Raw genomic sequence first — 12,383 nt, 5'->3', positions numbered from 1 at the left:
TCCAGAGACCTTTACTGTTTACCATAAAATAACTTTAATTTTAAACATTAATTAAACTATGCACAGGGTTATAAAAATCAAGCAGTTATAGAAGGAGTTTATAAAGAAAAGCAAGTTTCTTTTTCTTCCCTCCACCTTCAGTCCTTATCTGTGGAGGTAACCACGCTGTTCCCCATCAGCCTTTCATTCTGAGAAATTTCAAAACCATTAGAGAAGTTACAAATATAATACATTGAACACCAAATGCTTTTGACCTAGATTTTCCGGTTGTTAGTACTTTGCCACATTTGCAAGCTCTATTTGTCTTTCTGTATGAGTTTTTCCTGAACTATTTGAGCTACAGATGTCATATTTTGCCCCTAAATATTTCAGCATTGTATGTTTTAAAAACACATTTTCCCTACATATTCACACAATTATCCAGAAACTCTAATATTTGAAGTCCATATTCAGTTTCACCAATAGTTTCACTAATAGCTATTGCTCTAACCCCATTCAATCAAGGATTATTCATTTTATTTAGTTGTTTTATCTGTTTAATCTCTTCTAATCTAAATAGTGCCTCAGGTGGGTTTTTTTTTTCTCCCTGTTTACTCTTCATGTCATTAACATTTTCAGAGGCCAGGCCTTTTGTTTTACAGAATAAGTCTCAATTTGGATGTGATTAGACGAAAGTCTCAATTTGGATGTGATTAGACGAAATTTAAACATTTACTTTTTCGTGGGAGGGAGGAGTACTACATAGGTGATATTTTGAAGCAGGACCTCTAATATCTCTGAATAATGTCCTTTTAAAAAATTAATTGTGGTAAAGCATATATAACAAAATTTGACATCTTAACTGCTTTTAAATGTACAGTTAAGTGGCTTTGGTACATTCACATTGTTGTGTAACCATCAGTAACAACCATCTGTGTGCAGAACTTTTTACACCTTGCAAAACAAACTGTATACAGTAACAGTTAACACCCCAGTCCCCATTTCCCAGCTCCTGGCAACCACCATTCTTTTTTCTGTCTCTGTGAATTTGACTACTCTGGGTACCTCATATAAGTGGAATCATACGGTGGTGTTTGTCCTTTTGTGACCGGCTTATTTATTTCATTTAGTGTAATGTCTTCAAGGTTTATCCATGTTGTAACTGTCAGCATTTCCTTCCTTTAACTGTGAATAATGTTCCATTTTATTTATATGCCACATTTTGTTTATCCATTCATCTGTTGATGGACATAGCAGTCATAGCAGTATTTCTTGTTTTACCAAATTTGGCATTATATACTGACTTCCTATAACATTATATAAGGGTTTAATCCATTTTTAAATAATAAAAGCAGAGCATACTCATTGCAAAGTATGTCAGAGGTAAGAAAAGCTATGAAAAAATATAGTTTATAATGTCACTAGAGGAAATCTCATATGTATTTTCAGTTTTTTAATATTTATTTTTATGTAACTGAAATATAATGTACATTCTTTTTTGTTGAATTTTACATTTTGAAGTAATTAAAATATTTTTATCTTTAAAAAAATGAATGTGTAATATGACTTAGAGTTGCTGTACTTTAAGTTAACATAGCCCTTATTATTGGCCTTTGGGTTATTTGAAAATTTTTTATTGATAGTGTTTTGATGAACAAAAGTGTCAGCATTTCTAATGATTTTCTTAGGTTCCCAGAAATGGGGTAACAGGATCAAATGATGGAAACGTGTCAAAGGTGTTTTGTGCATGTTGGTAAATTGCTGCCTGGAAGGACTGTACTGGTTATATTCTCATTATCAGTGTAAGAGAGTTACCTGTGTAGCTGTATCTTTGCTCATGTTTGTTGTTAAGGGAGGCAAGCTATCTCATTTAATTAGTCATTTGTATTTTTTTTCTGTGAATTGTTGATTTATGTCTTTTGTCCATTTTCCTTTGTGATTTTATCAAGTTGTATCAAGTCTATAAGAATATAAATAATGTATAACAGATACATACCAGGCATATTTGTTGCACATTTTCTTTACCTTTTTTTTTTTGTGGGGAGAGTTATAACATTTTATCTTTGTTTTTCACAGTTTTTTGGATTGAACTAAGGATTAAAATATTTTTTACAGATAATTTCCGTTAATATGATTTATTAAATAAATTCTTTCCCCATTGATTTGGGTGATTCTGTCATATATAAAATGATTCTGCTTCATTTGTCTTAGGCTATTTATTTTGATGTTTTTTTTTTTTTTTTTTTTGTGGTACGCGGGCCTCTCACTGTTGTGGCCTCTCCCATCGCGGAGCGCAGGCTCCGGACGCGCAGGCTCAGCGGCCATGGCTCACGGGCCCAGACGCTCCGCGGCATGTGGGATCTTCCCGGACCGGGGCACGAACCCGTGTCCCCTGCATCGGCAGGCGGACTCTCAACCACTGCGCCACCAGGGAAGCCCTGATGTTTTGTTTTTTTACATCAGTATCACACTTTTGCTTAAACAATTATGGCTTTATTAGATATCTTAAAATCTCAAAAGGCAAATGTCCAACCTGCTCCACCCTCCACTTGCTTTTCAGAATTGTCTTCATTTTCACCTTTTATTTGTTTGTTTGTCCATTCATTTATGCATTCAGACGATCATTGAGTGTGCTTCCAAGCACTGGGAGAGAAGTCAGGGCTCTCAGTGAGCTTGTGGTACAGTGAAGAAATAATTTAACAGGTCAATAATAGTGTGATAAGTTCAGGAGAGGAAGGTATAGGGTGTTAGAGGAGGAGTATGTACCCTAATCTCATTTGGACATTTGGAGAGGGCTTTCAGGAAGAAGTGACATCTAAGCCAAAACCTTAGAAGAGGGAAAACAGTGCTTCTGTCAGAGGGAATTGCATTTGTTAAGACTCCAGAGGCAAGAGAGCATGGCCCATCCATTCAACGGATAGAAGTCTACAGGGCTGGAGTATAGAATGGGAGCTGTGAGAAATAGCTGCAGGATAATGCTGGACCTTTCAAGGCCTGTTAATCTGGTTGAAGATTTTCGCTCTTAATGTAAGGGCAATGGTAAACACTTGGAAGGAGACTGCCTTAATCTGATCTGTGGTTTGGGAAGCTCACTCTGGTCATAGCCTAGAGACTAGATTGGTCATAGCCTAGAGACTAGTGGAGGCAAGCAGACCTTTTAAGGAGGAAATTATAGCAATCCAGGTGAGAAAGAGTGCGTCCTTGACCTAAGGTGGAGGCAGTGGAAAATGGGGTAAGGGGGATGTATTTGAGAGAGACTTGAAAAAGGTAGGGTTGATAAAACTTGGAAGAATTGATATTGGGGCTGAGGGGAGAGCTAAGAAAGATACCCAGGTTTTTTGTTTGGACACTTGGGTTGGATAGCAGTATCATTTTTTCCTAAACGTAGAAAACATGAAGATCAGTTTTAGACATGCCATAATGAGGATTCTGATGGGTGGTTGTCACGGGCCTGAAACTCTTTGGGGAAACATCTACCACTCGGTGGTAGATCCATAGTTTTATGTGGATAGTTGTGGGGCCATGAGCATTAACAGAAGCTGTGGAACCTTCTCTTGCGGTAGCGAATTATACGGACTTTATCTTGTTTTGTGCTTCTACTTGGGGACCACATCAAGATGTGCTAACTTTTAAATATCTCTTCCAATTTGATGATTCTCTGTCTTAATTCTATCAGTATTTTTGGCTAGAAGAAGAGTTATATGGACATAATCTGAATAGTATATAGTTATGTTATGAGAGGTTTCCTTTTTGTCTGTCCATCCCTTTTAAAATGCTTATTTACCCTCTAATTTTCTCACTGGTAAAAGAGAGTGGCTAGACTATTCAGTTCCTCTTAGAAGGCCGATCTAAAATAGCATAATTCTAAAAGTCTAATATTTGGTTTCAAATTTGGCCAGGGTAAGTTGACAGATGAAATTTTTACCTGAAGTCGAAAACTTTTGGGACTTGGTTTTAGTGCAGAATGTGGCTTTGACATATACTATTTTATTTGAGCAGAACCTCAGATTTTAAGAACTTTAATATCCCTTCAGTTGACTTTTGGACAGTATTTTCAGTAACCTTACTGATTGTAACTCACATTCATCTTTAACCACTGGTCCTCATCTCTGATCACCTTCCCAAAGATAACTTTGTGACATGTTCCTTTAAATCCTTCCACTGTGCTTTTAGCAGTAATTCTTCCTGCATGGCAAGGTCTTCTTTCTTATGAAGGTGCTCTTACCAATTCAGGTATTTTTTTCATGACTCTGGGGATTTCTATTTTCACAGCAGTTTGGTTGTTAACAACCTGATCAAAGATTTAAGGAGGTAAGAGCACCACAGTATAAGCTACATTTGGCATAGTTTGTCATGGTTAATAATAGAACATTTAAAGGCCTTATTTAGAGATTATTTTGACTTCCCTATCATTTGAGTTTTTCACTTTTCTGAAGAGGATATTTTCAGGAGTTCCCTGGTGGCCTAGTGGTTAGGATTCTGGGCTTTCGCTGCTTTCAATCCCTAGTTGGGGAACTGAGATCCTGCAAGCTGCACGGTGCGGCAATCAATCAGTCAGTCAGTGTTTTCACAATGGAGTAAGTTTATTGAATGAATTGAATAGAAACCCATGGTGATAAAGTATAGATTCGATTAAGAATTTATTTCCAATTTGTGATTTTCATCTCTTGGTTTTTTTGAAAAGATTATTGTTCAGTAGCACTATTCTAGGAATAGAAATGGTAGATTTTAACTTGTTGCCTTTGGTTTTTATGTAAAAACTGCATCGGGGAGGTGGTTTGTTTGGTCTGCTCAAACTATTTTGGGGATTGCCATAGCTTGTGTCTACTTACCATACATTTAAAAATAATGAGGTCATTTTATTTAAAAAGGTCATGTTTGAGTATTGAAAGAGATTGCTGTGTCTGTCTAAGCCAAGTTTGTCTTGGAACTATAGCCAAATGGTTAGGAGTATGAAGAAAAAGTATAACTGGGTGGTATAGTTTCCTTTTTAATATGCAAAGACAGTTAAGTGAATTAAACTCTGAGTAGAGGAAAACTACCCAGACCTTGTAGCCACCCACATCTGCATCTTTCTGCTGACCATGGTAAAGGACATTCTGAACATTACCACTTAAAACTAACTTTTCTCTTTAAGGGCTCCTGAAATTGTGCCAGCTGACTCCAAGTCCACCCTGACCCCACAGCATAAACCATGCTGTGATGTCACAGCTACCATAGAACTCCAGGGTAGTGTTGAGCTGGCCCATGTGGGCTCAGGTAAGTCCTGGCTTTTTTTTTACCATTTGGCATTCTTTTCAAAGTTAGTTACCATTATGGTTTTATGTCAAAAGAAACAAGGCAAAACTTTGAAAACGGTGCCATATATGGGGGAAAAAATAAGTCTGTTTTCTAAACATCTATGAGCCAGCTCCATATTCTAACCAACGGAGTTCCATAGTAGCTGTGAAGTGTCCCCAGTGAGTTGTGACCCGTGACTTCAAAATATGTTAAATTCTACTCCTGGCCCAGCTTACAGAACAATATGAGCTTTTTTTTTTTTTTTTTTTAATTTCACTTACTCTCAGGTCTTTATGCTTTTAAAAGTATATTAACTTTCCTTTATCTGTAATTATGCACCACCACTTAGCTAGTTGTGTATTTCACTCAATCCATTTTGAATGTATATTGATACTGCAGGTTAATTTTATAAAGTTAATCTTCTTAGAGTGCCTTCAGCTGTCTTTTTAATTTGCCTTCATAACATGGAAGAGGAAGGGACAGAACATGTAATATTTAACGTTTGTTAAATTTTCAAAACAACATACTAAGAGAAAGATGCTTTAGTTACTCTTGGAGATAGTGTGATATGTCAGTAACCTAGAAAGCATGGGTACGTCACCTCTTTCTCTTCTGCTGGAACTTTCCCGCTTTTTCCTGATCTTTGTTCCATGAAGTGAAGTTTTACCACTTAGATTTATTTACTGTATTTTCGTACCTACCAACTCTTTTACTTTTTTTCTGCTTTCCGTTTTATTCCATAATCTTAAAAGGTGGTAAAAACGTAATGTTATGTGAAGAACTCAAAGACATTTTCTAAGTTGTTTTGCATATAATCTGATGCTTTTTTTCCCCCCCAGGTAGAAAACATGTGGTAGCTAAAACTTAAATTATCTCAGTATAGGCCACATCCTTTAGACACCATGTTTACAGTGAAAACCCATCTGTGAAGAAACTTTAATCATTGGCTCCTCTTGAGCAGTGATAGAGATACAACAAAAATTAGGACAGTTCATTGACATTCTCATGAAATTTGATTAGTAATGTACTCATCTTTGTAGCCAAAAACTCACTAGTGACTGAAACTGTGAGCTCTTAATTACGGTTAATGAAAAGAATGGAATTATATATTCCCAAACATTAGACAATAAAATAGTTTTCTTTTAAATATTATTTTGTCCCTATACTTAAATTTGTGGTTTTCATGTTCTGGAAAGTTTGGAGGTTTTTTATGCTGTGATGAGTAGAGAACAGAATCTCTATTCTGTTCACCCTCATTTTCTGCCCTCCTGTGTATATTCCATGCTAGGGGTGGCAGGATTCCCTATTTGCAGTTCAGTGCAGAGCTTGTGGTCAGGGGAAATAATTGTTTTTGATGTCTTGGATTAGGCCAAATAGAAGTCCAGTTTGTGTGTGTATATGTCAGCTTTATTGAGATATAATTCACGTACCATGCAGTTCATCATTTGAAGTTCTGTTTTTATTAAAAACATTTAGTTTGAAGGCAGACTGTAAATCATAATTCCAAAGCACAGTTGCTGACTTTGTTGTGCTGTTTGGTCTGTAACCCTCCCCACCTTTGACTAGCTAATTAGTTTCTAATTGCAGAAATCCTTCAGAAACATCAGAGAGGAAATGAATTCTTACGCAAGTATTGCTAAGATGAGATTCTTTCAGACATCAGTTATTTGATGAGTTAGCTAAAAATAGTGAAGACAGTGATTTAGAAGATCTCCCCTTCCTCCAACCAAAAGAACAAAGTTAATTGACGTTTACCTTTAGACTACTTCATCTTTGTCTTTGGAAAACAAAAAAAATATATGTGTGTATTTACACACACACGCATGTACATGTACTGTGCAGGTCTTCCTCTTTATCTTTTCAGGTAAACTGATCAGGCTTTTTGGAAGTGCCTAGAACATTTCTTACATCATACAAAAAACTTTTATGAATATATATTTTTAGGTAGAAGCTAAAAACTGTAAAAATGTGGTGATACTGCACACACCTAGAAATAGTTCTTAATAGCTTTGATAGAACTGAAGTGAGCAGTAGTTGCCTTCATAAGGAAATATATACACACAAAAGGAAACGGAGTAGGGCATGTTCAGTTTGAAAAAAATATACGGCATTAAATTATTCAAAAAGTTATGAGCTCTACTAGATTATTCTCATCTGTTCATTAAAACAAGTTAAGCAGATTTTAGATTTGTGTGTCTGTTCTTCAGGTTTGCCCTTTTGAGAAGGTTCACCTCCCCTTATCTCATGCCAACTATATTACATTTTAGCCTTGATGATTTCTCCAGGGCACTAAGCCTTGTAAGGGTGTGTTGAAGTCCTTTATGTATTGCAGTGAGGGCCACAGCTGTCCTTAGGTGTTTATATTGAGGAATGTATTAACCTACGTTGCTGTGAAAATAAAAATTTCTGTAAGGTATTCTCATTTGAAATCATGGATTGTTAACCTGAAAAATATATGTTTCAGGAGGAGGGTGTCATATTTCTGGCGAGAGGATCTAGTTTTGCAGAAGGGATCTTTGATCCCAGAGTTGGAAAACTTGGAAGCTGGCTTTTATGGCTCACCAATGTCATGAAGGACTGTTTTGAGTATAGGAGTCAGGTTTTTACTGTCTTTCTGTTTCTCACAGTGCCCAGCATATCGCTTTATGTGTCATGGGCATTCGGTGAATGTGGAAATTATCATTTTAAAACTTTGTTATTTTTAATAACAGGGGAACTTGTTGCATTATAACAATCTGTAATACTCTAAGGAATAGGTCTTATTTATCTAATTCCTAACTCAAGATAGCAGTTTAAAATGCTTTTTTTTGTGTGATACGCGGGCCTCTCACCGTTGTGGCCTCTCCCGTTGCGGAGCACCGGCTCCGGACGCGCAGGCTCAGCGGCCATGGCTCACGGGCCCAGCCGCTCCGCGGCATGTGGGATCTTCCCGGACTGGGGCACGAACCCGTGTCCCCTGCATCGGCAGGCGGATTCTCAACCACTGCGCCACCAGGGAAGCCCTAAAATGCTTTTTTTTAAGTACCCTAAGAATATTTCTAGCTAGTAGTTGCATTTTATGTAACACATTTTTCTTGATGTAATTTAGGAAACAAAGTTATTTAGTCCTACGGTCTTTGTGTGTGTGTGTGTGTGTTTAATACTATTTGTAGTAAATTTGAAGCTAACCTACACCTTCATTTTTTGCCAAGGCTATTTATTATCCATAAATGTACTGTACTGCTTAGTAAATAGGATTTTTGTCATTACCTAACATTAATTTGTGTTAAGAATAATGACATGATTCAGTGGGAATGGAAAGTTCTTTATAGATTTGGAAAAATTGATACTTGTTTTGTATCTCTACTCCCCAACTGGTTTATAGTGTTTTATTTTAGCCTGTTTCTGTTCAAAATCATCTAGCTCAAGTTTTACTGTATTAATAGTTCTTAATGGGTATAAGGAAGACTTGGCTAAGAGAAATTCTGAAATCAAAATATTGCTGACTTTTACTTACATTAAAAATGGTTTTGACTGCTCTAAATGGTCTCCAAGCTAACAAAACAGTAATGTGGAAGGCTCAGCATTTGTTTTGATCCAGCTTTAAAAATGCAGCATAGGGAATTCCCTGGCAGTCCAGTGGTTAGGACTTGGTGCTTTCACTGCTGTGGGCCTAGGCTTGATCCCTGGTTGGGGAACTAAGATCCCGCAAAGCTGCCCAGTGCGCCAAAAAAAAAAAAAAACGAGAAGCAGCACATCCCTGTCTCCTTCGTTTCTGCAGAGCCAGGACCAGAACAGGAATTAGTGTCTTTTGTGAAGTCTAGTTACTCACACTAGGTTATTGATCTTTGATCCAATTAATATATTCTAATAATTTCTCTAAACATTACCAGAGCATGGAACCAGCACTAATGGTAAGTGCATAACTAGGCAGTTCTAGTTCTGGAAGGAAATGAAAGAGAAAGGAATACACTATAATTTTCCTTATATTCCATAGGACATTTAAATGATGCCCCGGGATCCAGGAAGCACAGAGAATCAGAGTTTAGAGTGAATGCTACAGGTTTATGCTTTTTGAAGAAAAATAAAATTGAACTTTTTTCTGTCTTGATGCTTGTTTTAGGGGTTGTAGAAGGTGATTTAGCTGCTATAGAAGCATACAAATCATCAGGAGGGGACATCGCCCGTCAGCTCACTGCAGATGAAGTGCGCTTGCTGAACCGTCCTTCTGCTTTCGATGTTGGCTATACTCTGGTACATCTGGCTATACGTTTTCAGAGGCAGGATATGCTAGCAATATTGCTTACAGAGGTGAGTGTGACATTTTGATTAAACATTCTTTTATATGACGGAAATGTGTTCTTTAGTTGTCATTTTTGATGTTATAATGTTTCTCAGTTCTTAAATGTTTTAGATTCAGTCTTCTATCCTCTTTTAAAAATGACATTAAACTTGGACTTCAACAGAAGTAAATAATTTTTAAGGATATGTGTTTTTAAAACAGGACATTTTGCTACAATATTTGAGTCATATGTTTGATTTTTAAAAAACTGGGATGTATCTGTCATTCATTCAGCTAACATTTATTGAGTACCTACTATGTGCCAGGCACTGTGCATAAAAGGGGTATAATTGTGAAGATATCGGCTCTTCCTTCAGTGAATCTCCAGGTACAGTTATTCTGTAGAGAGTGCAGTTTTTTTTTTTTTTCCAAAAAAATTTTTCTTTCTTCTTTTCTTTCTCTCTTTCCCTCTCCCTCTCCCTCTCCCTCTCCCCCTCCCCCCTCCCCCTCCCCCTCCCCCTCCCCCCGCCCCCTCCCCCCTCCCCCTCCCCCTCCCCCCTCTCCCCCTCCCCCCTCTCCCCCTCTCCCCCTCCCCCCTCCCCCTCTCCCCCTCTCCCCTCCCCCTCTCCCCTCCCCCTCTCTCCCTCTCCCCTCCCCCTCTCCCCCTCTCCCCCTCTCCCCTCCCCCTCTCCCCCTCTCCCCTCCCCCCTCCCCCTCTCCCCCTCCCCCTCTCCCCCTCCCCCCTCTCCCCCTCCCCCCTCCCCCTCCCCCCCTCCCCCTCCCCCCTCCCCCTCCCCCTCCGCCTCCCCCTCCCTCCCTCAGGTCTTTGTTGCTGCGAGCAGGCTGTCTCTAGTTGTGGTGAGCGGGGACTACTCTTCATTGTGATACGCGGGCTTCTCGTTGCGGTGGATTCTCTTGTCGCAGAGCATGGACTCTAGGCACACGGGCTTCAGTAGTTGTGGCACACAGGCTCAGTAGTTGTGGCACATGGGCTTAGTTGCTCTGTGGCATGTAGGATCTTCCCGGACCAGGGCTCGAACCCGTGTCCCCTGGATTGGCCCGCAGATTCTTAACCACTGCGCCACCAGGGAAATCCCCAGAGTGCAGTTTCAGAGATATAAATGCCAGGTGCTTGAGAAAGTGTTTTGAGGTATCTTACGTTCTTACCTGTAGCAGGTAGCATTTTAGCTGAGAGTAAAATGAAGGAAGGAGTATGAGGAATTAGCCTCAAACAGTAGGTGGAGAGAAGGGAGTTGAGGAAACATTTTACTCAGAGGCAAGGGCAGTGGTATTTGTGGCAGATTTGGAACTTGTAGGTAGCTCAGCAGGGTTGTGATGGCGAAGGGGAAGTGAGGGGGGCGAGTAGGGGATGCAGTGTGAAGGATCTTCTAGGCCAAAGAATTTGAAAATTATTCTGAGGGCAGAATAAGGCTTTAAAAAGGGTTAGGAAGAGGGGCAGGGGAGTGACAAGATCAGAGTGTGTTTTGGCTGCTCACTTTATAGAGGGGCAAGCCTGGTTAGCAGGACACTCAGTGATGCTGGCAGGAACTCTGCTGGGACAGTAGTGGCAACAGCAAAGGAAAGAAGTAGGCTGGTTTGAGAGAGAGGCTGGTGATGTAGGCAGAAACTAAGTGGATAGATTGGCCATGGGGAGTAATGGTGACTTAGGGGTCAGAGTTGACTCTGGGGTTTCTGGATTAGATAACTAGGTACATGTTACAAATGACAGAGGTTGCAAATGAATTAGGATGTGACTATATTATCCAGGTAATTTTTAAAAAAATATTTATTCATTTATTTATGCAGCTCCACATCTTAGTTGCGGCATGCGGGATTTTAGTTGCAGCATGTGGACTTCTTAGTTGTGGCATGCAGACTCTTAGTTGCAGCATGCATGTGCGATATAGTTCCCTGACCAGGGATCAAACCTGGGCCCCCTGCCTTGGGAGTGCGGAGTCTTACCCATTGGACCACCAGGGAAGTCCCCAGGTAATTTTTTTTTTAATGATAAGAGAAATAGGGTAAAAGTGCAGAGAGTTAGATCAGTTGTGGATTCAAATCCAATTTGCTCAGTATACTCCTGTGTATGCTTACTTGCACATTTAAGCTCACCAATATCTGGGAACATTTATGTACAAAGCATGGGGTGAGGGGATTAATAAATATGAACGTTAGATGAAAGCATGATTGAGATGGCTAGCCATGTGTTTAGTTTGGTAAGAGTCCGGTGTAACCAGGGGCACCTGATAGAGGAAAGGGGGGCTTGAGAGACAGTCATGCTGAAAAGAAAGGGCGGGCTTACTGAGGATACGGGAGAAGGGGACTGTTTGAAAGGCAGCCGTGCGATTAGAGAGACCAGAATTCTGGAACATGGGATGAACAGTAAGAAGTAGTTCCTCTAGTATCTGAAGTCTGGCTACATTTGTGTTGTGATGCCCAGTTGTGTACTGGAAGGGCTGGCATGTGGAGTTATAGTTGCGGGTGGTAGCTGGAGATAGGAGAAAGAAGGCAGCTGTGAACCAAGGCTCAAGTCTTTAGGGGATACATAGGTTTTTCTCAGGCTGGTAGAGGACTATGAGAAGGTTCTGGAGGGACTGGTGTAAGTCACTGGCCTTCTAAGAGCATTCTGGGGACTAACAGCAGGAAGACAGTCGAACCCCAGTGTATTTATTATTTACTGCTGTGTAACAAATCCCCTCAAAACTTAGCGGCTTAGGACAACAAACACTTGTTATCACAGTTTCTGAGAGTAAGGAGTCCAGGAGCAGCTTAGCTGATTTTGGCTCACGGTCTCATGAGGTTACAAACTGCCAGAGCTGCAGTTGTCAGAAGGCTTGACGGGGACTAGAGGATCTGGTTCCAA

At 39.6% G+C, this 12,383-nt stretch overlaps 1 protein-coding gene across 7 annotated transcripts in view; it reads left to right on the top strand.

Annotated features, from left to right (window-relative positions):
* ZRANB1 (zinc finger RANBP2-type containing 1) overlaps positions 1 to 12,383 on the top strand; it is a 70,425-nt gene that overhangs the window by 36,105 nt on the left and 21,937 nt on the right. For 5 of the 7 annotated variants that reach the window (XM_059053975.2, XM_059053974.2, XM_067024374.1 and 2 more), the window contains one exon: positions 9,362 to 9,549. In XM_059053975.2, the coding sequence (XP_058909958.1) occupies positions 9,362 to 9,549 (188 nt within the window). Of the gene's footprint in view, positions 1 to 5,116; positions 5,239 to 9,361; positions 9,550 to 12,383 lie in introns of all 7 variants that reach the window. The other 2 variants (XM_067024387.1, XM_067024384.1) reach the window with 1 other exon arrangement.

This window comes from Kogia breviceps, chromosome 2, assembly GCF_026419965.1.
Source record: "Kogia breviceps isolate mKogBre1 chromosome 2, mKogBre1 haplotype 1, whole genome shotgun sequence".
In the NCBI taxonomy this organism is placed as follows: Eukaryota; Metazoa; Chordata; class Mammalia; order Artiodactyla; family Physeteridae; genus Kogia; species Kogia breviceps.
The sequence above is the reverse complement of the archived record's forward strand: the minus strand, read 5'-3'. Positions and strand labels throughout refer to the sequence as shown.